The sequence below is a fragment of the Ailuropoda melanoleuca genome, chromosome 8 (assembly GCF_002007445.2).
Source record: "Ailuropoda melanoleuca isolate Jingjing chromosome 8, ASM200744v2, whole genome shotgun sequence".
Classification (NCBI taxonomy): Eukaryota; Metazoa; Chordata; class Mammalia; order Carnivora; family Ursidae; genus Ailuropoda; species Ailuropoda melanoleuca.
In genome coordinates this window covers 90,090,667-90,117,390 of record NC_048225.1, presented here as the reverse complement: position 1 = coordinate 90,117,390, position 26,724 = coordinate 90,090,667, and the positions used below count along the sequence as shown (strand labels likewise).

The following is a 26,724-nucleotide window of genomic DNA, read 5'->3' as shown; positions in this document are numbered from 1 at the left end:
CATCTTACCACCTCCATTTTTTGCTCACTGTTGTGTAGGGGATGCTTCAGGAATAATCCAAGTCTTGACTTTAGATGTTTAAATATCCACATAGGTCAGTAAGAGAATGAGATGATATTTTTTAATCTCTTTCAGCTATTACTCTTCCCTTTATTTTTATGAACATTTGAATATCTTGCTACATCAAGAACAGTAAACAGTAGTTCATGTAGCTCAGTATTTCTGCCCTTAACTATGCTACCAAAGGACATTTGAAAACAGTACCAGAGTTCTCCTTATAAATGACATTATGACATTATGAAAAATCTGGCATGGATCTCCTATTCATAAATTTATTTCTCTGGACTGCTTGAATTTGACCACGTTTCAGCGTATACCTTCTCTTGATGTGTGTCATACATGCTTCTCAATAAAGTTTCTCTTTTCATTTGATCTTTCATAAAATCATGTCCTTTATAAATTTTTAAGCCATTTGCCTGGTGATTTTTGTGAATGTAATTCACATGTCCCCCTGCTCGCACACACACTCTCTCTCTAAATAAATAAAATCTTCCCTTCTAAAGACGGTGACATTATCTTTCTTATTTTTATCCCCTACCACATGTAGAATTCATTCTCAGTCAGCTCCTTAGGCATTGATAACCTGCGATGATGTGTATCTTGGGTCTCTGCCTTCCTAATAGTCTTGCTTTGTAATCTCTTCCTTAGCACTTAGTGAGAACCCTTGATTATTTTACTTTTCTTTTTTTGAACTGCTTTCTGCTCAGTTAAAACTTTGATAAGTGCTGATTTGAGCTGTGAGCAGTATTCCAGAGAAGGAGGGATCATACTTTAGCACAAGAGTGGCTTTCTGTTCTAATTCTTTCGTTTTCCTTTTCTTTCCCGCTGTTTCATTTCTGTTACCTCTGTGGTGATGTCTGGTGTTTTCTGTTTTTGGCGTTGTTGGATGATGTCTTCAGGCAGAGTCCCAGGGACTCCAGAGGCTTCTTCTAGGTTATTGAAAACACTATCTGAAAAGGGGAGCCTAGATTATTTTCTCCCAAATCCATTAGTTTTCACTTAATGAGGATGAAACTCCACCCTCATTTGTACTTTGTATGCCTTTCCACCCAGGCTTGCGAGGTTTTAAAAATTTAATTGAACATTGGGCATTTCACAATCTTCAGGACCGTGATGGTATTCCCACACTTTGATATTTTCCTTTTTAGCGTTAAATTAGAATGCTGCATAGTAGATACCTAGATTTATATTGATCTCCTTAAATATATATTTATTTAATCTACATTTTTAAAAAGTGTTAAAACCTTTTTTTTTTTTTTTAGATCTGTAACCAAACATTTTTTTAAAAGATTTTATTTTTTTAGAGAGAGAGTGTGTTCGAGCAGGGGGAGGGGCAGGACTAGAGGGAGAGAAAGAATCTCCAGCAGACTCCACGCTGAGCCTGGAACCCGATGCAGGGCTTGATCCTACAACCTTGAGATCGTGACCTGAGCCAAAAGCAAGAGTCGGACACTTAATCGACTGAGCCACTCAGGTACCCCTGTAACCAACCATTTTTATATAATGGATCAATTTTTATCAGTCTTCAGTAGATAATCTTTTTATGACTACTTAACATTTCATGAATTCATTTTTCTTATGTTTTTATGTACCCTCCTACAATACCTATTTGGCTGGTGAAACATACTTTCTCTATGCAGGATGGCTGTATTTTCCCCCTATGATCAGTTAGCTTGCCATATGTAATTCAGAAGTCTCCTTTATTGCTTTCACTTCATATTGCCTTTAGTTTTTCTCAGAAAACTCTAGTTTATTTAGAATTTATTGTTATATGTGAGAGAGTTCTAATCAGCGTGTCTTCAGTCTATAATCATGTTGAGTGAAAATGCCAATATTTAAAGACTGTTAAGTTAAAAAGTATATATTCCTTTTAGGGGTATCTAAGGAATTTCCCAGATGCTTGTAAAATATAATGTGTTCTCTGGTGATGAAGCAGTGAAGGGAGCTTTGAGAAATAAGTAAAGCAATGGATGTCAGGACTGTGAAAAAGGAAACGAATCTCTATAGACACCATCACATGATCACATGGCTTACATTGATGCACATTGCTGGGAAAAGAGCTTTTAATTCTTAAATTTTCTATTTTTAGGGTCCCAGCATAGTTTCTTGACTATTGTAAAGTTCCTTTTTTACAGTGATGCATCTGTTCTTACTTTGCTAAAACTCACTTAGAGGAATATGGGGATTCATCAGAAACTCGTAATTGCTAAAACAGGATCTGTTCCTTTTGGGCAAATGAAAAAGTCTCCCTTCCTGTCACTATTATTTATATACTATAGAGGTGGTTAGAAAATATTTGATCTAAGTGATGGATACAGTGGAATGAACTCCTCTTTCCTTGGATATGAAATGCTTTCAGCACCAGGGTGATATTAATGGTACCAGGGAAGTGGATTCTGAAATTTCTGGTGAAAAAGCACTGGTTTGTGTCCATTTAGATATTGTGGTGTTAACCCCAAGAGCAGAGATACCTCACTTCTCCTCCAGATGGGAAGGGGACTTTTCAGGGAGGTTTTGTGTTAACCCAAGAGTCACCACAATGTGGATCTGTGGGGCTGTGTGTGTTCCTAGCAGGGTGACAATGTGGTCAGGATTCACGAACAGATTTTCAAGCAGGGCGAACCCGTATGAACTAGAAAGGAGAAGCAGAGTTATTGCATGGATTTAGAGTTCTTATATTTTATTTTGCGTAGGGAATAAAGGGAAGGTCTTATTTTCCTTAAAAAGTGTTAAAACCTTTTTTAACTGGTCGTGGAAATGCTTACAAACTGGGATCATTAATGGGCAGCATGGAAATGCTTACAAACTGGGATCTTTAATGGGCAGCGTATTTTCATACAGCGTGTAAAATGATCAGGACCTAGGTATTTCTTGAGCAAAGAAGCTAGTGAATATGGCAGAAGTCTTCTGACGTTAGAGCTTGCTTTGGAGATTGTGCTTCTTTTAGGTAAAATAAAATTTACAGTGTTAATTGCGTAACAGTCCATAAGAGAATGTAAATATTCCTGGGTGTGGTTCTGACATTCCTGTTGCACTAGGGGCTGGTGACGGTTTCTCAGCACACTTGATTTACTCTTGCTTCTCCAACGGGGAGACAGGCTGCTGCTGTTTTCCATTTTTCCTGGTCCATGCACAACTTATTGAATGCAGTACAAAAATAAAGATCATTATTCCCAGCCGTCGCAAAATAAAATTTTGTACAACAAAGTTACATTTCATCATGGGACAAAATAGCTTATCATTCATACAAAAAAAAAAAAAGAATTGATCTGTGGCATAGTTTTCTGAATCTGATCTTTTTTTTTTTTTTTTTGGACATTTGGCCACACACTGGACATTCCAAGTTCTTTTTCTGAACCCTCACTCAGAAATATTTTTGTATTCATCTATCATATTCAGATAACATATTAGCACTTGTAGAGACCTGAGGTAAGACAGTTGGTGGGACGGTCTAGTCCTCTAAAGGAAGAAGTAGTTAAAATACACGTTCATTCATTTATTCATTCTGTATGTAATACGTTTTGAAAGAAACTGTTCCAAGCAGGGGGCATAATCCTCACAGATTATGACACAGCAGGACTGACAAGAGTCCTGTTCCATGAAGCTGTTATGCTAGCCAGGAGTAACTATGAACCAAGAAGCACCTGAACGACATAATTTCAGAAAGTGCAGATGTTCTGAAGACTAAACATTGGCCTCCCGAGACAGAATGATGGGGCGGGCTCCTCTAGCAGGGCTGTGTTCAGATGAGCTTTCTCTTGGAGGGGGACATTCGGGATGAAATCTGGTTGAGGGAGAGTCAGTCAGGTGAAGATCTTTAGGGGTGCGGAGAAGTGTTCCAGAAGAGAAGGCAGCAAATCAGAGGTGAGAGCATTCTTGGTGTGTGCGAGAGTCCACGCAAACACGGGTGTGGTTGGGCCATCATTCGTGGTGCGAGAGAAGCAGGCTAGAACCTTGTAGGCCTTGATAAGTGGTCTAAGTTTTACGTGCAATGGGAGATCCACAAACAGAACATTTTAGAAGGAAACAGAATATGTCACACTTGTGCTGGGCAAATACTCTGGTGACTTGGTAGGGGGATGAGATCAAATAAAAATAGGAAGATTAGTTGAAGACATTTTAATGAAAGTTGATTTTTGGAAAGAATTTTAAAGAAGTAGGCCGAGAGGGGACAGACAGGGTTTGGGCTAGTAGGAGAAGACTCTCCCCTCCTCTCAACTGTCAGGAAGAGGTGTTCAAGGGTGATGATCCAGGTAATGTGTGTACTTTGGGGGAAGATAAAGAGAGAGGGAAGGTGGCTGGTTGAGGGTTCTGAAGCTGGTACTAGATATTCAATTCAATGTATCTAAGATTCCTTCAGAAGAAGATAACTTTAATGAGCACAGATAATTGCTAGATGAAGGCTTTGCATGGGCTCTGTGTTGCAGAAGTGCTTTATTTTAATTTTCTCAAAATAAATACTTTTAAAAGATTTTTTATTTTACTATCTTTTAAAATCTATTTTTTTTTTGGTTTAAATCCTTCCACAACCCTACTAATATTTGGGGGCATGTTACAGCTTACATGCTACTATATATGATTGGGAAATTACTTTTTCCTTAATAAATATAGATTTCCCATATTTTCCCCAGTTAACAAGTTCCAAAGCTTCATAATGTTTTCACTTCTGGAAGATGTTTTATCATATGATGACATTTGGTTCTTCCTTTGAGCTGGCCTGAAAATCTATTTCATGAGGCTAGTTTTAAATGATTTGGTTTAATTAAAATTATCAATAAACTTATTTTATAGTAATATCATTCTTGAGGCATATTTTTCTTAGAGGCTATACTGTGCTATTATGCAAAAAGTATTTTTTAATAGGACAGGAACTCCTGCCTTATTTTCTATTACTCAGCACCTCATGATCTTATTATTTCTTGATCTGCAGAGAGCTTGTGTGTATGTTTGGGTGTTTGCATTTCTGTTTCATTCCCTGTGATTCTTTCCTGATATAGGATTACATTGTTTCAGGTAGCCTTCTTGATAGGGACCTAAATGAGATTCTCTTCTTCTTGAGGGAGAAGAAAAAAAATTAGCTAATCTCATCTATAGGGTGAAATGTGTGTCTTAGAGTCTAAAAGAAAATGCAAAGAAGCAGCACAAGGGGTAACAGTATCTAAAAGGTAGGGAGTTATAGAAAGTTTCAACGAAATTGTATCATAATGCATTTTGAGTTATTTGCATATAACATTTTAAGGAATACACACATTGCATTTAGAACTTGGAATCTACAGTACCTATTGCCTAGTCAAACTCTGTCATTTTAGAACTAAGAAAATGAACTATTCAATCATTTTCCTAACAGCATACTACTAGTTAGTGACAGAACAGCCACTGGGTCCATGACTTCTAGTTCACCAAACTTTTCCCTTCCACCAATTTCTCTTTTTTTTCTTGCTCTTGTAAATACCAGCATATTTCTAAGATCAGAGCTGCTATTCTAACATTTTTGATTTGTTGAAGTAAGTAATCAAGATATTTTATTCTTTGCCCTCCAGAGCCTCAGTCTGCATACAGTCTGGGGACCCACAGAGATATGACTCATCATTCTGTATTTATCATCTCAGTTTTTCTGCTACTGTTGCTTTGCTGTCTCTCATATTGAATGCATGAATGAAAATCTCAGAAATTTAGGTTTAGGGGAATCCTGAATCTGGAGGAAAATGAAAGTGAGCAGTGTCCTCATGAAGTTTCTTGCCACCAAAGTTGCCAGATGAAGTTATACACGGATTTTTTCAAGATCAAGTCTTTCACTGAAAGGGTAATAAACCAAAATGCATTAGGAAAAGAGAAGCAAGACAACTTAGAATTTTCTAAAATTTTGTCTGATAAATGAATGGAAATTCCATGAATTCCACCCATTAAGTGAATATTTATTGAATTCTTACTGTTGTGTACCTGGCACTGTATTAGACTATAGGTGTTTTTTCCTCTCAAAATTATATTTTATAATACATATTTTATATCCTTATTGTCTTATTTTGCAATATGTTATATATCTATCTCTTTTTTTAATTTCATATTATTTTTTTATAATATTTTTTATTATATTATGTTAGTTACCATACAGTACATCCCTGGTTTTTTATGTAAAGTTCCATGATTCATTAGTTGTGCATAGCACCCAGTGCACCATGCAATACGTGCCCTCCTTACTACCCATCACCAGCCTATCCCATTCCCCCACCCCCCTCCCCTCTGAAGCCCTCAGTTTGTTTCTCAGAGTCCATAGTCTCTCATGCTTCATTCCCCCTTCTGATTAACCCCCCTTCTTTATCCCTTTCTTCTCCTACTGATCTTCCTAGTTCTTATGTTCCATAGATGAGAGAAACCATATGATAATTATCTTTCTCTTTAACTATAGATTTATGGAGTCCTGTTCAAAGGCTTTGTAGTAAGCCATTTTATGGAAGTACCATAGTCCTTTAAAACTATTCTTTGATGTCAGGGATTTTATCTTTTATTTCATTCTTTCATCGTGGTAAGTAACACATAACATGAGCTCTACCCTGTTAATAAAATTTAAGTGTGTAGCAAAATATTGTTAACTATAAGCACAATATTTTACAGTAGATTTTCATCTTCCTTCCCTGAAACTGTATACTCCAATGGCAGCTCCACATTTCCCCCTCCTCCAACCCCTGGCAGACATCATTCTACCTTCTGCTTCTATGACTTTGACTACTTTAGATACCTCATGTAAATGGAATCATTAAGCGTCTGTCCTGTTGTGACTGGCTTATTCCATTTAGCCTAATGTCCTCAAAGCTTTATCCATGTTGTAGCATGGAACAGGATTTCCTTCTTTTTTAAGGCTGAGTAATATTCCATTGTATGTATATTCCACATTTTCTTTATCCATTGGTCCACTGATAGACATTTCAATTCTTTTTACCTCTTGACTATTATGAATAATGCTGTAATGAATTAGCAAATATTTCTTTGAGATCCTGTTTTCAATTCTTCCGGATAAATATTTGGAAGTGGAATTGTTGTACCAGAAGCTAGTTCTATTTTTAATTTTTGAGGAACAGCCTCACTATTTTCTATAGCGGCTGCTCCATTTTACATTCCTACCAATAGTGGTCAAGTGTTCCACTTTCTCCAAGTCTTTGCTAACACTTATTTTGTTCTGTTTCTTGTTTGTTTTGATAATGGCCATCCTATGAGATATGGGGTGATATCTTATTGTGGTTTTGATCTGCATTTCCCTGATGATGAATGATGTTGAGCATTTTTTCATATACCTGTTGACCATTTTTATATTATTTTCCAATAAATATCTAGTCAAGTCCTTTGCTCATTTCTTTTTATTCAGGCTATTTGGGGGTTTTTTTGCTATTGAGTTGTAGGAATGCCTTATATATTTTGAATATTATTAGACTTTTTTCAGATATATGGTTTGCAAATATTTTCTCCCATTCTGTAGGCTGCCTTTTCAGTCCGTGGATTGTTTCCTTTGCTGTGAAGAAGCTTTTTAATTTAATGAAGTTCCACTAGTCTATTTTTAATTTGTTGCCTGCACTTTTGGCAACATTTCCAAGAAACATTGCCAAGATCAGTGTTATGAAGCTTGTCTCCTATGTTTTCTTCCAGGAGTTTTGTAGTTTCAGGTCTTCCACTTAAGTCTTTAATCCATTTTGAGTTGATGTTCATATATGACGTAAGATAAAGATCTAATTTTATTCTTCTGTATGTGAATGTTCAGTTTTCCCAGCACTATTTGCTAAAGAAACTATCCTTCCCCCATTTGTAATCTTGATAGTCTTGTTGAAGATCATTTGACCATATTTAACCATATATGTATGTATTTATTTCTGGTCTCTGTTCTGTAATGTTGGTCTATATGTGTCTTTCTGCCAGTACCATACTATTTTGATTAATGTAGTTTTGTAACACATTTTGAATTCAGGAAGTGTGAGGCCTTCAGCTTTGTTCTTTCTCAAGATTGTTTTGGTTATGTGGGGTCTTTTGTAGCTCCATATGATTTTTAGGATTTTTTTCCTGCCGAAAATGCCATTCAGATTTTGATGGGGATTGCATTGAATCTGTAGATCATTTGGGGCAATATGGGCATTTTAACAGTATAAGGTCTTCTAACCCATGAACATAGGATTCCTTTCTATTTAATTGTCTTATTCAACTTCTTTAAGTAAACGTAATAGTTTTTATTACACAAATCATACTCCAATGGCAGCTCCACATTTCACAATGAATGATTTCACAAATCATTCACTTCTCTGGTTATGTTTACTCTTAAGTATTTTATTCTTTTTGATGCTATTGGAAATGGAAATGTTTTCTTGATTTCCTTTTGGATTGTTCACTGTTAGTCTAGAAACACACTGATTTATCTATTGATTTTATATTCTGTAACTTTGCTGAATTAATTTCTTAACATATAAGGTCATGTAATTTGAACAGAGATACTTTTATTTCTTCCTTTCCAATTTGAATGCCTTGTATTTCTTTTTCTTGCTTAATTGCTCTAGCAAGGACTTCCAGTAGTATATTGAATAGAAGTAGTCAGAGTGAGTTTTATGTTTTGTTCCTGATCTTAGAAGTAAAACTTCAGTTTTATAATGTATAATGTTAGGAGTGGACTTTTCATATGTGGCCTGTATTATGTTGAAGTAATCTTCTTCTAGTTTGATGAGAATTTTTATCTCAAAGGGTATTGAATTTTGTCAAATGCTTTTTCTCTAGAGATGATCGTGTGATTTTTATCCTTTGTTCTGTCAATGCAGTGTATCATTTTGATGAATTTTCATGTATTGAAACATCTTTGCGTCGCAGCAATAGATCCCACTTGGTCACAGTGTATGATCCTTTTAATGTGCTGTTGAATTCAATTTGCAAGTGTTTTGTTGAGGATGTTTGCATCTATATTTATCAAGGATATTGGCCTGTAGTTTTTTCTTATGGTGTCTTTGTCTGGCTTTGGTATCAGAGTAATGCTGCTTCTGTAAAATGAGTTTGGAAATGCTCCCTCTTTTTCAATTTTTTGAAAGAGTCTCAGAAGGAATTGTGTTAATTCTTTAAATGTGTGGTAGAACTCATTGTTGAATCCTCTGGCCCTGAGCTTTTCTTTGTTGGAAAGTTTTGATTACTGATTCAGTCTTCAAACTAGTTTAGGTATGCACATATTTTGTATTTTCATAATTTAGTGTTTGTAGATTGTTTCTAAGAATTTATTTCTTCTAAGTTGAGAATAATTTTTCATAGTAATATCTTTTAAACTTTTTATGTCTGTGGCATTGATTGTGATGTTTACTTTTTTATTTCTGATTTTATTTGATTTGAGATTTCTTACTTTTTTTTTTGTCTAACAAGGTTTGTCCATTTCTTTTATCTTTTCAAAAAAACAATTCATATTTTTGCTATGATTTTTTCATTCTCTCTTTCACGTATTTCTGCTCTAATCTTTATTATTTCCTTCTTTCTGGTAACTTTGAGTTTAGTTTGTTCTTTTTCAGGTTCTTTGAAGTATAAAGTTAGGTTCTTTATTTGAGATCTTTCTTTTTTAATATAGTTCACCACTGTAGACTTTCCTCTTAGTACTACTTCTGCTGCAACCCATATGTTTTATTATGTTATATTTTCATTTCCATTTGTCTCCACACATTTTCTAATTTCCCTTTTGATTCTTCTTTGATCCATTCTTCTTCAACCCCTTGATTGTCTTGGAGTGTGTTGTTTAATTTCCACATAATTGTGAATTTTCCAGTTTTCCTTCTGCTATTGATTTCTAGTTTCACTCCATTTTGGTCAGAAAAATACTTGGTATGATTTCAGTCTTTTTGAATTTGTTAAGACTTTTTTTTTTGTAACCTAACATGTGATATGTTCTGGAGAAGGTTCCATGTGTGCTTGAGAAAAACATGTTTGTTTGTTTGTTTTGGTTTTTTTATACTTTTTGTTGAGTGGTATGTTCCATATATGGCTGTTAGGCCTATTTGGGTTACAATGCTGTTCATGTCCTCTCTTTCCTTATTGATCTTTTGTCTGGATATTCAATCCACTATTGAAAGTGGGGCATTGAAAATTCCTGCTATCACAGTGTTGCTGTCTATTTTTCTTTTCAGTTCTGTTAGTGGTTGTGTGATATATTTGGGCACTCTGATGCTGGGTGTATATATATTTATAATTGTTATATATTCCTAGGGAATTGACCCTTTCATTCTATGATGTCATTCTTTGTCATTTGTGACAGTTTTTTAATTAAAATCTATATTGTCTGATATAAGTATGAGCATACATGCTGTCTTTTTGTTACCATTTGCATGGAAAATCCATTTTCTACTTTTTCATTTTCAGTCTAGGTGTCACCTCAAATCTAATTTAGTTTCTACTGACAGAATCTTATTGTTGAATCTTTTTTAAAAAAATCCATTCAGCCACTCTGTGTCGTTTGACTATATCTTTGAATCCATCTACACTTAAGAGAATTATTTATAGGAAAGAACTTACTATTAATATTTTGTTAATTGTGTCCTGTTTGTCTTGTAACTTTTTTGTCACTCTTTTCATCTTTTGCTGTCATCTTTGTTTTTGCTAATTTTTTTGGTAATGATATATATTTTTTTATTTCTCTTTTTCTTTTGAAAATCTTCTATAGGTATTTTCTTTGTGGTTTCCATGGTGTTTATATAAAACATCTCATCATTACAACACTATTTTAAGCTAATAGCAACTTAATTTCAATTACATACCAAACTCTTCTTTTTCTCCCCCCCCAACCACTTTGTGTTATTGAGGTTACAAATTACATTTTTTATGTTGTATCCATGAACATATTTTTTATTTATAGTTATTTTTTATACTCTTATGTTTTAACTTCTATATCAGTATTAAAAATGATTTATGTATCACCATTACAGTTCAGCAGTACTCTCTATTTGTCAACCTATTTACCTTTACCAGTTAAGTTTATACTTTCTTGTGCTTTCTGTTGCTTTTTAACATCCTTTTACTTCAACTTGAAGGATTCCCTTTAACATCTCTCATAAGGCACGTCAAGGGGTGATGAACTCCATTAGCTTTTGTTTACTTGGAGAAGTATTTATGTTTCATTTTTGAAGGATGGTGCTACCAGGTATGGTGAACTTGGGTGGCAGTTTTTTCTTTTAACACGATGAGTATCTCCTCCCATTCTTTTCTGCCCTGCAAGTCTTCTGCTGAGAAATATGCCAGTATTCTTATGGGGGCACGCTTGCAAGTGATGAGTCACTTTCCTCTTGCTGCTTTTAAAGTTCCCTCTTTGTCTTTGACTTTTGACAATTTGATTATACGTGTCTTGGTGTGGACTTCTGTAATTCATTCTATTTTGAGTCTTTTGGTCTTCTTAAATCTGGATGTCCCTTTTCTTTCACAGGTGTAGGAAGTATTCAGCCATTATTTCTTCAAATAAGCTCTTTGCCTCTTTTCCTCTTCTACATCTGGGACTTTGGATGTATATTGGTGTGCTTGATGGTAGTCCATAAATCCCTTAAACTTTCTTCACTCTTTTTCATTCTCTCTCTCTCTCTCTCTCTCTCTCTCTTTTTTTTTTTTTCGTTCGTTCCTTTGGATAATTTCAAATGTCTTGCCTTGGAGTTCCCTGGTTCTTCTGCTCAATCATATCTGCTGTTGAATTCATCTAGAAATTTTCCAGTTGGGTTATTGTAGGCTCCAGCTCCTAACTGGTTCTTTTCCATATTTTCTATCACTTTGTTTATATCCTCATTTTGCTCATGCATTGTTTTCTGAACCCATTGAACATCTTTATGATGGTTCTTTTGAATTATTTGAGGTAATTCATATACCTTTGTTTCTGGACATTTATTTTGTTACTTTGATTGAACCACGCTTCCCTGTTTCTTCATATGCCTTATAAATTTATGTTGTGATCTACCCATTTGATAAAACAGTCACCTCTCTCAGTCTTCACACACTGACTCTTTACAGGGAAAAGGAGATTCTTTAGGCCTCTCAGACCTTTTCTGTGGATGTGTTTCTCTGGACTTGTGCATGTAAATTCCCAGTTACATGGATTTGCCAGTTTCTTTTTTCAGGAGCTTGTAATCTCTTGCTACCTCTGGTGTCTGTCTGCAGTACTGCAGTTTTTCCAGAGCTGCTGCAAACCTCCCAGGTTTTTGTTATTCTCAGTGGTCCTTAGGTTTTTAGAGGAGGCTGCATCCCCATCAGTGTGTGCTTTGAGTTGGGCGAGACAAAAACCAATCCTTTGGGTAGCCCCTCCAAAAATCAGAATGTTGAACATATGCTCCACTCTTCCCTTGTCCCCTGAGGGAGAGGTTGCTATCTCTGTTGGCCTCTGCCTGCTACACCATGGGTCCTCTGGAGCAGACGCAAGCTGTGCAGCTCACTTGTGTTTTCATTGTCCCCCAGGCATCTAGAGTGTGCTCTGACATAGGCAAGGCAAAAAACAATCCAGTGGGCACTGCCCCCCAACATTTGATGCATATTCCAACTCTTTGCCTCCCCAGAGAGAAGCTGGGGGCTGGGAGTTTTCTCCCTATTGCACCATGCTGAACTGGGGAAGGACTGTTGTGAATAAGGGCCATGAATTTTTCTACCAGCTTTGATATGGATGGTTTTGTGCTCATTTGAATTTCAGGAGCCTCTTAACTGATTTCTGGATTTCTCATTAAGGGAATTGGTCTGTGCATTGTTAAACCAGTATCTCTGTTGGAGGATGAGGTTCTGGGGCTTCCTCTTTCACCATTTTGCTGATATCACCCCTCTTAAGGTTATGTGTTTTAAAGCCATGAGCTACTCAAGTAAGATTCTTATAATTATAGAAACAAAAAATAAGTAAACTAATAAACATACAAGATAATTTCCAACAATTCTAAGTGTTTTGAAAAAGTAATATAGGTTACATGATAGAGAATTACTGCCTTGGCAAATTAAATTGGGAAATGAAGGAATTCAGGTATTTTAGCACAACTTGAAAGATAGTCACCTGTGCATACATGTATATGCACACGGGGGAAGGCATTACAGGTAGAGAGGAGAGCAAGTATATGATCTGACTTATGACTTAAAGGGATCACTGTGGTTACCCTGTGAGGAATAGATGTAGGTGGGCAAAGTCAGAACCCTGGTGGAACCTGGTAGTCTAGATGAGGGCAGAAGCAGTGGATGTGGTCAAGGGATATTTTGAAGGTAACGCTAATGGGATTTGTTATGAGTGTTAGAGAAAGAAGTGAAGGATGATTCATAGGTTTGGGGCCTTAATAACTGGAAAAATAAAGTTGCTAGTTAATGACAAGAGGAAAACTCAGGTAAATCAGGTTTCAGGGAGGAGCTTGGGAGTTCAGATTGGCATATGATTGGTTTGAATTGCCTTTCAGACATCCAGGTAGGGAAGTAGTCCAGAATGAGAAATATATTTGGGAGTTATCACATATTGATGATATTTAGAGGCTTGAGTTTAAACGAAATCACTTAGGAGTGTGGGCGGATGGGGGACAGAACCATAGGCTCAAAGGTGAGGGGGATGAAACATCATTCAGGGAGACTGGAGGAAAGCTAGAGAGTGTGGTGTTCTGTAGGCCAAGTGAAGGCATGTTGCAAGGTAGAAGAGATTAATTGTATCAAGTGCTACTGCAAAGTCTTACTTTCTTCACCATGACCTGTAGTATGCAGTTAGTGCTCTATCCTATCAGTTCACAATAGTGATCGTTTGTGTACTTAGAAATCAGTAAGAACAAAATGTGCCACAGATAATTCTTGAGCAGTTAGCATTAGACTAGACCCAGAGACTGTGTGTGACATGTACGTTGAAGACAAGGCCTGATGACCATTTGGGACACTTTATACACATATGGATAAGATAAACAAGATGTTCACCCAGCTTCAAGCTTATGAATGGATTCTTTTAAAAAAATATGTATAAATGTATTTATTGCTTGGAACTTCCCATATGTTTTCACATAAAAATAACACTGTAAATGACAACTATGTCTAACACTAGGCAACCAAAGCTACAATACAGCTAAACTGTATCACCAAGATGAGAGACTGGTTTGCCAGGTTAATTGTTGTGTTTACTTACTTTGAACTAGTGATCCATTCAGCCTCTCTATGCCTCAGATTCTGTGAAAGGTAAATAATACATATGTGATTCCCATTAAGTGATACCATATTGATAATGTTCACAGGGTTAATTTTATGAGATGGTGAAGCACCTCAGGTCTTGCACTGCTGGTTTCAAATAGTTACTTAAGGACACAAAGCTACCCACAGGTAATCCAATAGATGCACAGCAGGTGACTAAAAATAAAAAGTGAGTGACATTCAGGTGTATTCATTCATCTCCTGATGCCAACACTCTGGACCCTCCAGAGACTGCATGTTGCTTTAATGTGATTATGCACTTCTCTCTCTCCCGCCCTGTTTAAACCTATCAGCTCATTCCACCAGCATAAACACATGCTTGGTTGGAAAGAATTTGGGGGCAGGAGAAGTGAAGATCACTAAGGATGTTGGGCCAACTGGATACCTCTCCAGGCATTTGACCCATCCCTCACTAAATGGGGGCAAAGCATCTTCATACTCTCAGCCTCTGAGCAGAGAAGACCCTCCAGTCTCGTGCTTATCATGTGGATTTTGGAGCCCCTTCTCTTTCATAGGTAGCTGTGCTCTGAAATGCTCTTGAGATTGATACCCTCGTGTGAATGAAGATGAACAATACAGCATATGTGAATGACTAATGTAGAAAACATGAGGAAAGTTGCCAGGCTCATTTTCAGTGCTGATGGCTGTGGTGTGACACTCTTAAATCAGTCTGAGAGATGCCCGAGGGAAGGGTTTAATTGCATTTTTGTGTAACTACTGGACAGGTGTCAAAGGGTAGCTCTATCATTCCAGTTGGCTTAGAAAAATATAAGAAATTCTATCAGGTTCCTGTTTCTCCAGAAAATGGATTTCAACTAATTCAATATTTGCTATGACTGGTGAGTGTATGGGTGTGTAATTGAGAAATACGGGGAAAACTTGGAGGAAAGCTAAGGATGGGTATGAATCACTATGTTTTGGGAAGTTATTCATATACTATTTTTGCCGCCTTGATTTTGTGACATTGAGCCAAGAAATATAAACATATTAAGCAGTTTTGCCAGACTTCCTTTTCTCTGTGTAATGTTAGCGAGTCATTAGTAAACTTACTTTGCGGCGTATTAAAAAATTTTGTCTGGAACCTGAAAGTGTACCAATTTCTTTTAGCCTACTAATGGCCATGAGTCAACTTAGTTGAAGTAAGAAATACATAAATCTTGGGGGGGAGGGGCCTGAAACAGAGGAATTGCTGATCAGAATGTTACTGAAATGTTTTAGAATTGTGATATTTTGGGGCGCCTGGGTGGCACAGCGGTTGGGCGTCTGCCTTCGGCTCAGGGCGTGATCCCGGCGTTGCGGGATCGAGCCCCACATCAGGCTCCTCCGCTATGAGCCTGCTTCTTCCTCTCCCACTTCCCCTGCTTGTGTTCTCTCTCTCACTGTCTCTATCTCTGTCAAATAAATAAATAAAATCTTTAAAAAAAAAAAAAGAATTGTGATATTTTGCCTTTACTGATGGCTGATTTGGGTTATGGGAAGTTTGATTTATTCAAACACAAATCTATTAGCTGACCACTTTGTTGATTGTGTGTGTGTGTACAGAGATTTTCAATCCTTGCTATGATCTTTTAGTTACAAATTCAGAAAGGGCAAGAAAAAGAAATCACGTGTTTTTTAAAACCTGTGATAAAAAAAAAAAGTTACCTTTCTATTGAAACTTGAATAATTTCCCTATTTCCCCTGTGATTACTTTTGTATAGGTATAAGGCATTTTTTAGCTTAAATTTGTATCTGTTATGGAAATATAGGCTTAAGTGTACTGGAAAAATCAAATTCATAGAGATCAGTGGCATTTTACTGAAAAAGCCATGAGAATCTCTAAATTTGGGAATTCTGTGGATACATGTAATTGACAGAGGAAAACTCCCTTTGCTCCATTTTGGGCTGTTTTTTTCTCATCAGTTTAGAACTTCAGGCCTTTAAAACAGTGCATAAATAAATGCTGGCTGGTTAGTGTCATGTGCCCTAGGTAAAATGGTACAAAAATATTGTCTTAGATGCTGTGTCTTCTTGATGTCAGTTTTCTGCCTACTCAAATCCTATTTTAAGGACACCTCTTTTAAAAGAGCTTCCTAGATAGAGCGACTTGAATTAAGTTCCTATCTGATTTTTCTAGAACTGTCTCTTCTTTGTTACCTAACTAACATTTATCTTTTCCCCTCTACTTGCTCTTTTGTTTCTCCTCGACTTCTTGTTCTACCTCCTTCTTTCTCCATATTTTCCTATTCTTCTTTAAACTCTTTTCCACCACCAATGCTGAGATGAGGTGGAAGGGGTCAAAAGAAAGACAGAGACTAATACTCCAATAGAATATTAATATTCCATAGAATAATATGGAATCCAGGAAAACATGGAAAAATGCACAGCTGGAGAAATGCAGGTTTTGGTATCCTTGTTTCACATGTATTTTCCTGGCTTTCCAGAGTTGGAAGGACTCAAGGGTCTTGAGCACATTTTATCCTTTCTACACCACAGTGGCATTTCACACTGAGCTCAAAGAAGAACGGAATTTTAGTTTTCATGTTCAGTCCTTGTCAGATACATGAACCATCTCTATAATAACTTTGACCTTGGATACAGTGATACAAATTTATTCATTAATAGAGGGTTGGTTATGTAAACTATTTTACATGTAGCTACTCAGTGATGTATAGATGACTAAGAAGTAAGGTATTAATGGCTTCAAAATACCTTGGAACATGTTTAAGTTATAGGGAAATAGTTGAAAGCACACTTATTGATTACAACTATTAACAGAACCAAAATTGGAATATATGCATGTTGCAAAGACCGTTTTAGGGCCTGTTGAGTGATCATCTTTACTCTTATTTTTCCAAATGCCCAATAATTTTTATATTCATGTTAGGATTAAAAATATCTTCCAAAGTGAATATCATCAGGGAAGACAATTCTAATACCAAGCCGTTTGCCTCTTGCTTTGGGCTCTGTGGGTGACATCCATCTCTAACTCTCTGTTCTTTCCTACTCAGGATTTTAAGCTTTATTTCTACTAATAGGAAATAAATTTACACTTTCAAAAGAGCAAAAAAAAAAGCTGTACATCTCATTAGTGTGTATAAAAATAGCTTTGACATGCAGTGGTATAATCCTTAAATAGAAGGAAAGACATGGGAAGGTAAGCAAGATGTTTTACTTTTAGAGCTGCTTTCTAAAGTCTGGTGTGTGGAAACAGCTTCCCTTAGGAAATACTGTCTTTTTTAGATTATAAGAATTAAGTTTTTTGGGGTGCTTGGCTGGTTCAGTCAGTAGAGCATGTCGATCTTGGGGTCGTGAGTTCAAGCCCTATATTGGGTGCAGAGCTTACTTTAAAAAAAAAAAGAATTAAGGTTTTTTTTTTTTTTAAGCATGCTTCTTTTAAAAAGTTTCTAATTAATGTGCAATTAAACATAGGTAATGGATTACTTGGAAACACAGTCAAGGATTTCAAAAGCCTTTTAAAGAAAACACGAAATATATTTTGATTCAAATTGTTTTCAACAAGAACAATAGATTAAAAACATCATTGCATATTACCTTTCTCACTTAAAAGATATACCCTGGAGAAACTGTGAAAACTTGCTTCTTTACCAGACTCTAAATATAGAATGATTTAATCACCTGTGTTCTGTGTAAAGTATGCAAATGTACTACTCCATCTTTTTTCTTCACAGAAATCAGAAATATATTTTTTAAAAGGAAAAAGATTGAGATTAGATTTTAAAAATCTAACCTTTGTCAATTCTTAAAACAGTTTATTTAATTGTAGAATGTAATTCTGGGTTTTCTTTTTCCTTTTAGAATTTACATAGATTCCTCTATTTTTCCTAGACAAAACATGCGTCATCTCCATATAGCTATAGAATTTCTGAAAAACTAAGTTACATGTAATGTGTCTCAAGTTCACTTATCAAACTGGAGGCTAGAATGTGTATTAGTATGGAATATTTGATATCAAATGATGAATATATAAATTTACTTCTACAAAATATAAACATCTTAAATATTAGATAATATCCCTAGGCTTTTCGGATGTGTGCAAAAGTTGGACACAACTTGAATTTCCAGTAAGAATTCAGTAGTTACTCCATGTTTTCTCAGAATAGAATTCTCAGCCATATAGGGTTTTATTTAATCTGAGAAGTATATATTCTTCATGTAGAACTGTAAGCAAGACCATAATAGATTGATTGGTATTAACAGTTTCCTGCTAATGGGAATTAGCTTTAATGCTGAAAGTAATAGATGTCACACTGAAATGAGAGTTAGCATGTTATTACATACTATTCATGAAAACATAAGTGTCATTCCTTTGTATGCTAATATGAAGTTGTCATTTTTTAGACCAAAAAGGGCTTAGATATTGGCAATTTTCTATGGTTCAACCTAGTACTATCATTAGCTGATCGCTGCCCCTGGAAGAGTCCTGTGGAGCAATATGCTAATACAGTGTGGTTTTCAAGAAGTTGTTTGCTCCCTTGTTGGACTGTCAGTGGTCCCAAGTGGTATTCTGACCAAAATATTATCTCATACAAGAAAGCCAAGGTCATTACTTTACTTTCCAGGATACCGTGGAAGGACAAAAAAGTGAAGAAGATAGGTTTGATTTCTGGGCATGTGCCCTAGTGGTAGGAAGGATGTACCATGGGGTCCCTTTGTATGTAAGTTGACAGTAAAGTTCTATGATGCTACTTCTGTGTTGAACCTCATTTGATATGTTGAAGAAGCAGCCCCAGTGACTAAGACTACTACATGTTACTGACATTAGAGGAGAAGCTTTTTGAGCAAATGATGTCTATAAGTAACATTTCAGACAGATATGGCCCATAAAGATAAAAAAAAAAAACAACACTCAGGAAATGGATAAACAAATGTGACTCCTCATTGATTCAGATACACCAGTCAAGGTTGCCTAGGCTCCATCCACCAGGGCAGTACGTGAACTATGAGCCTGTAAGAGAAAAGGCCATTTTGAGATCACCTCTGGTTTTATGAGCAGGACCTTTCAAAGCAGTTCATATCATCCAACATTAGGTGATCATGGTGTTGACGTATAACCAGAAGGTTAAGAATGAGACGAATGATAGCCTTTGGCAATAGTATACTCATATGTTACTACATATAATTGATGGATGATGATTCTTTTTGTTGTATAACAATAAATAGTAATAATACCTACCATTATATCTTTTCACAAACCTCTTTGGCAATGAGAACATCGTTTATTTTGCTTTTCTCATTATGCATTCTACAAGTATTTCAAAATAATCTTGCTTTCATACTTCAAGTGTTCAAAAGTGGTGTTCTGAATGTGTGATTTAATTCTTTTCGTAAGACTAGCTTCCTCTCAGGATGAAACTGCTTCCCCCACAAGGAAATAATGGCCAAAAAAAAAAAAAAAAAGAAAGATGTGTAATTCTTCCTTACAGAAATTTGGCAAGATAATACTTATGTTCTTCTTTAAGCAAGTGTGTTATAATACAGGTGTCAGTGTAATTATAACTGGACTTGGTTATTATATCAATTTATTAGAAATAGTATTCTTTTCCAAATGAGGGGGAAAAAATGAGATCAATCTTAAATACCAAGTTAAAAGAAGTTGCCAGAGCACCTGGCTGGCTCAGTCAGAAGAGCATATGACTCTTGATCTCTGTGAGTTCCAGCCCCATGTTGGGTGTGGAGATCACTTTAATAAATAAATAAAACTCAAAAAAAAAAGTTGTGATTGGACCAGTTATGCATACATCATTGGTGTAACTCAGATACTAATACATGATACCTGTAGTTTAGAATTTTCACATCACTTAAAACTCAAATTATTGTGACTTTACTTTTAGGATTATAGGTATGAAAATGTATTTTAATGAAATCATGATTACAGTGAACAGAGGAGGAATTTGTGGAAGGCATTCAGAACATTCTGTATTGTTTTGATGAACATAAACATCGGAGCCTCTGAGTAAAGGGGAAAAAAAGTGAAATTAGAACTTCTGGTATCACCGTATTTTAAGATCCATGATATAACCTACTTTTAAAACAATATATTCTTCAGGTCTTCCCTGGGGTTATTTAATTTTCAACACATTTTCCTTCAATGACACAATAGCTGGTCAAGAACTTCATAACACATGAAGAAGTTGTTCCTAGGCACTGGGCATTTCATGATTGTCAGTGATTGCCTTGGGTTCCAAGGCTAGTCTCATACAATTACAAATAAGTGTGTCTTATTAGTGTTTGGTGTCAAAGCTGAATATAGTTCCGAAATGCCAAATGACATTGAGACAAGTTCTTACAATTCAAGAATGCACAAAATCACAGTAGAACTCTGTGAACTTCTGTTCTAAAGACATCACTATCATGGAAACTCAGCTTGTTCATCACTACTTTTATGAGTAATTACCTTTATCATCTCAATGAGTACAAAGCTCTTAGAGCTCTATTTCTGAAGTTTCAACTCATGCTCCTGACTAGAACCATATATTCAACTTCCTTTTCTTAATGCACATTCTATGATAGTCTGTATACTAAAGACCCAAAATTAAATGTGAATCCAAACAAGATTATCTTATACTTTTGTAGATTCTATGTTTGTAAGCCCTTCTTTAATCGCACTTAAGTAATCATGTGTTAGGATTAGATGCATAGGACCCAAATTTTCTTTACTCTAAACTAAACAATTCAACTTATTTGTAAGTTGTCAACATGACTTGATTGTTTACGAAAGTTACCTTTCATGGAAAAGTGAATTTTTGTTATTGATGAAGTGATTGTTACTTTAGTCACATGATACGGCACCTACAGAAACAGTTCTAATGAAGGCATTTATGTTTTTTTTTTTTTTAAGGATCCCATCTATTTATTTGACAGAGAGAGAGCCAGTGAGAGAGGGAACACAAGCAGTGGGAGTGGGAGAGGAAGAAGCAGGCTCCTAGCAGAGGAGCCTGATGTGGGGCTCGATCCCAGAACGCTGGGAGCACGCCCTGAGCCGAAGGCAGACGCTTAACGACTGTGCCACCCAGGAGCCCCTGTTATGTATTTTGATAGCCTGAATTGTTGTTGAAATGCAAGACTCTTAGATCTATATCAGTACACTTGCTAAAGGCAACCAGTTTCCTGTGGACGTTGACCAAGAGATCTTGCACAAAAATATAAAGTAAATTCACAAGAATATTCCAAATAAAGAACCTTGTGGTAGACTTATTCTCATAGTGACTTGACATATTCCCAGTTCCATCTCAAGCCTCTGTTGCAATCATCACGGCTCTGTGATAACTATTTACAATGCACACATTACCAAACATGACTGTTTCCAAGTCTACTTTTGCTTCTTTAGCATTTAAATAATTTGTGGATGTTATCCAAGTGTCTGGGTAATATTGCACCTCATCACTGACAATAAAAGAATGGGCTAAAATAATGGTGCTGACCATGCAGGCTGTTTTAAGTCAATTGCTGGAGAAATTAGCTTGCTTCTAGTCAATAAAATAATTAATTGTATTTAATTGGGGTGAAGTCTAAAGACATGCCTTATCTTTTCTCATTTATAACTATGTCACCCATGTTTTTTTTTTTTACTTCTCTGTTGTTTCCCCATTGCCTAGCATCATAAGCAATTGAAAAATATTTTTCAATAAATGAATGTGTTGAAGAAATGTCTAAAAAATATAAAAATACACTTTGGATGTAATTACAATGCATCTAAAACCGCCCTCCTTTTCCTTGATATTTTTACTGGCAGCTTTAGTTTTCCTGGGAGTTGCAAAACTAGAGATTACTAGCCTGTGCTTACAATGTTTATGTGCACCTCCCTTGTGTTTATTGCTATCTGAAAATATTTCCAAAGACATTTTTAGATTTTCAAGTTTCATTTATCAGTCCTTTTTATTTGCTTGCTTTTATAATTATATAATTAAATACCATTTTCTTGCCAATGGTCAGTATATTTAATGATAAAACACTAAAGCCATTGAGGATTTTATGCTACAAAAAAACAAAGAAGTCTGCTTTCATTATTTTTATTTAACGTTGCTCTGGAAATACTGGCCAATGTAACGAGATGAAAGGTAATAAAGCATAACTTTTGGAAGATACAGGGGTAAAATGCCTTTACTTGTAAAGCTATAAGCTTGCTTACTTTGGTTCTCTAGGTACAAAAAAAAATCAAACAAAAAAAGTTCAGTATACAGCAGTGGTTTTCAAGATGTTATCCCAAGACCCTCTCAGAGGTCTGAGGAGGTCAAAGCTTTTTTCTTGAAAATGCTAAGATGATTTTGCCTTTTCCACTCCCCTTGTCTCATGAGTTTTTCAGAGGTTATGTGATATGCTCTCCAGTAAGTTGAATGCAGAAACGTATATTCAAATCTGTTTTCTATTAATCCAGAAATTTAAGAGACTTTTTTAAAGCTTTTATTTATTTATTTGACCGACAGAGTGAGAGCCACAGAGCACAAGTGGGAGGAATGGCAGAGGGAGAGGAAGAGGGAGAAGCAGGCTCCCCGCTGAGCAGGCAGCCCAACACTGGGCTCCCTCCCAGGACTCTGAGATCATGACCTGAGCCGAAGGCAGACACTTAACTGACTGAGCCACCCAGGTGCCCCTGGATATTTAAGAGATTTATAAAATTATTAAACAGTGCCTCTCTTCTCTCTAAATAATTTTTTGATTTTGGAAAACAATTATCTCCATAAAAGTAGATTACTTATGTTAACATATAAAGGCCTTCTTGTCATTTTTACATGGATTAATCAAAACATTTTGAAAATTACAAATTTTCGTAAATATAGTAAAATATCAATAGTTATAACTCACATATACAAAAGCTCCTTGAAGTCTTCAATAATTTTTGACACTGTAAAGTGGTTTTGAGATAAATAAAATTTGAGAGTTGCGAGTGCAGAGAACGGGCAATATATATTTGTGTATACAGCAGCAATAAGCAGTTATAATTCAAAATGGAAAAAAGTAGGATGCCTAAGAATAACCTAACAGACCTATGTGAAGCATATAAAAGTATCCTATTTCAGGATATTAAAGAGGACTCAATACATGGAGATTCATACCATGTTCTGTGACAGGAAGTTTCACTATTATAATAATGTTCAGTTTCCTTAATTAACTTATGGATTTCATACATAACCAAATAATGGAAATATGTTAAACCTATGGGAATGAAACTTTCTGTAAAATTTAATTAAATGATTCTGAATTTCATGCAAGAATCATAGATTAGTAACTACAAAAAACATTTTTAAAGAAGGATAGTCAGGGAGGCCTGCTTTATCTATATTAGAGTTACAGTAGAGAGTCCGGTGAAAAAAGTCAAGTATCTCAAAACTAGCTTCATTGTGTGCTGTGCATATATATGCATTATATATATTTGTGTGCATTTAATGTATAATAAAGAAAGCTTTATTGTTTAACTTCACTCACAGTAAAGGATATATACATGTAAACAATTCTTATCAGTTCACTAAAGATAAAATATTAGTATTAGAGGTAATAGCATTGCTAAGCATTTGTAAATAATTGGGGGGGGCAACTGTAAATTGTAACAACCTTCCTGGATAGCTACTTGATACTTTAAATTGAGTGCATTAAAATATTCATAATCTTTAATGTGACAAATTTATTTCTAACAATCTCTCTCAAAGAAATATTCAGAAATGAAAAAATATTTATACCTAAATATGTTCGCAACAGCACTTTTCATAATAAGAAATTTTAGAACAGCGTATGCATCTACGTATCTGGCAAGGATTAAGTTAATATGGTAATGACAAAGAAAAACTATATATAGAAAGATATTAAATAAAAAGGAGAATACATTTCATATATTTCATAAATCCAACCATGTAAGAAGTATAGCAAAATACCAGGAGTAGATACTTTAATACATTAATGGTGGTTATCTCTGGATTCTGGAATTGTGAATAATTTTTATTATCTTTGTTATGCCTTTCTATATTTTTCTAATTTTTCTACAATAAATATATGTTATTGTTAAAAGTTTTAAAAAGCATTACCATTCAATTAACTTTACACAGAACTATTGAAGTTTTAATTTATAGGGTAAAACAAATCAGACAAATGAAATTTTATATTGCATTTCTTTTTTTTTTAAGATTTCATTTTTTAAGATTTTATTTATTCATTTGAGACAGAGAGAGAGACAGCCAGCTAGAGAGGGAACACAAGCAGGGGGAGTGGGAGAGGAAGAAGCAGGTTCACAGCAGAGCAGGGAGCCCGATGAGGGGCTTGATCCCAGGACCCTGGGATCACATCCTGAGCTGAAGGCAGACACTTAACAAGTGAGCCACCCAGGCACGCCTTTATATTGCATTTCAGTTCTGGATTACATGCTCTTTTCCTTCTGACAATAACTTCCTGGGGTCGTGCCCTCCATTTTTACAGTATAGTTTTTGTCCATTTGCCAGTAAACTAACCTTAAACAAGTGACTTTACCTCTATTGGTCTTTAATTTCCTTGCCTATCAAATGACGCTCCTTCCAATTTTAAAATCTGGAAATTAAATCGTGAAGATTTCTAAAACTATTCGTTTATATGTGGAAACATCTTTTCCTACAATCTGCATGTCTCTCTTTTACTACACAATTTTCTCCTCACATATTCTCTTCTATGTTTTGTGCTTCTGGATATTCCCATCCTCTGCTCCAAATCTGATGGTGAAGGGATTATAATGTCATCTTTCTGTCTGTCTCTCTGAACTACTCCAGGCAGCATCCGGATCCTAGTGTCCCTATATGAATATTGCTGAGTGATTGTCATCTATGGGTCTTTGGTGATATTTTGGTGATGCTATGATATTGTCATAGAATTTATAAAAAGTCTGCAGAGATTCTAAGAATCTAGATATACATGAACTAACAGAAGTGTGATAGTAGATTGCTCTTGCCTTTCCTTCTTAGCCTGTTTTGTTGGACCTTATTGATAAATAATGCTGTACAGTTATACACGACCCAGGCTTGGCTGCATATGTTTAACATTCAAAATGATGAGCACTTTTGGAAATACTTGCTTTTTGATGAAGCTTTTATATATGTTTTAAATTGTAAGTTTGAAGTCTGGCATTTTAACTCTGTGGTGCTTACTAAAAAACATGGCTGTATTTAGTAGTTAATTCAAATAAGTCACTGGGTATGTTAATGGATGAGATGCGAATGCATATTGGTACAATATGATGTGCTCCATACAGATCCATTCACTTGATATCCAATACAATTTTCTTATCATTTATCTTTTTACATTCTTTGGTATAAAGCCTTAATCTGTATTGTATACTTCAAATGGAAAACCATGCCTTAGAATTGATTCTCTTTGTCTAATTCGTCAACTGGGGTGAAATATACACTGTTTGATGCCTCCATGTGATTCATGTGTACTGATAAATTTCTTTTTAAACTTGCAGCAAATAGTGGCAGCAATAAATGCAGGGATTATACCTTTAGGAAACACCTCCAATCAAATCAGTCACTGGGATTTGGGAAGTTCCTTCTTCTTTGCTGGCACTGTTATAACAACTATAGGTAGGAGACAACTTATTTTGTTTTTTAATTTTGGTACAGCTTGTGAGCTAAACTTCATGTTTGAATTTTTCTTTTACAGTTGGTCAAAGTGGTCTATGGAAGGTAGAAAGCTAGATTTTAGTAAATTGATTTTGAAAAGAGGGTTTAAAGGTTTGAACAAAGGAATGATGGAAATGAATTAGTTATTGTACCAGAATACTAAGTTAAGTTTAAAATGCGTATGAACCCAGAGAGCAGAGCATTTGAGTCATTTGACTAATGGATAGTAATGTTAAGAAATGGCTTGAAATGATGATTTTGGGGGGCAAGTAGTTTCAAATTTTCCTGTATCTTTGATTTTTTTAGTGTAGAGAGAAAAGATTTGAGTAGGGTTTTGACATTCTGTTCATGAAGTTCTTATTTGATATCACCTTTTTCAATTTGCAAATTTTAACTCTACATTTCAACGTATTATTCCTGTTCTTATATGCTTGTCTATTATGATTACTTCAGGGCTTTTAAAAAAAATATACTGTTTTTGCAGTAGTGCAAATGTGTAAAAAAAATGACACTGAAATATGAGGATTACAAAAAGAATTTTTTGTAATTCTTGGGGTTTGCTTCTTTTCAGTTTGTTTGTTGTAATGTTAAAAAGGACCACATAATAGAACACAGCCTGTTTTTGGGTTGACTATGCATATAGTCAGCGCCTTCTAGGAAGCAGAATGGGTATATATACATGACTTTTTTTCTGGTAGTTAGTCATTCAATGCCTAAGAAATATCCAGAGGCTATAAATACAGACCCCATAGTGAAAACCATGCTTGCCATGCTGTGGGGATTGGGAAGGGTTACAGCTGTCTTTTTCATGGAAGGAGGTGGGTTTAAAGCATAATTTTCAAAATAGGGAAGGAAATGACTCATCTCAGTTATGAAGGAATTTTAAGTGGAAGAAGAATTCTTCCCTTCTACATATGCTTGT

General features: G+C 35.4%; 1 protein-coding gene across 4 annotated transcripts in view; it reads left to right on the top strand.

The window, feature by feature from the left end:
* The window catches only part of KCNK2 (potassium two pore domain channel subfamily K member 2), a 207,607-nt gene that overhangs the window by 79,174 nt on the left and 101,709 nt on the right, over positions 1-26,724 (top strand). For all 4 annotated transcript variants that reach the window (XM_019810277.2, XM_002929577.4, XM_019810276.2 and 1 more), the window contains exon 3: positions 25,646-25,763. In XM_019810277.2, coding sequence (XP_019665836.1) covers positions 25,646-25,763 — 118 coding nt within the window. The remainder of the gene's footprint in view (positions 1-25,645; positions 25,764-26,724) is intronic.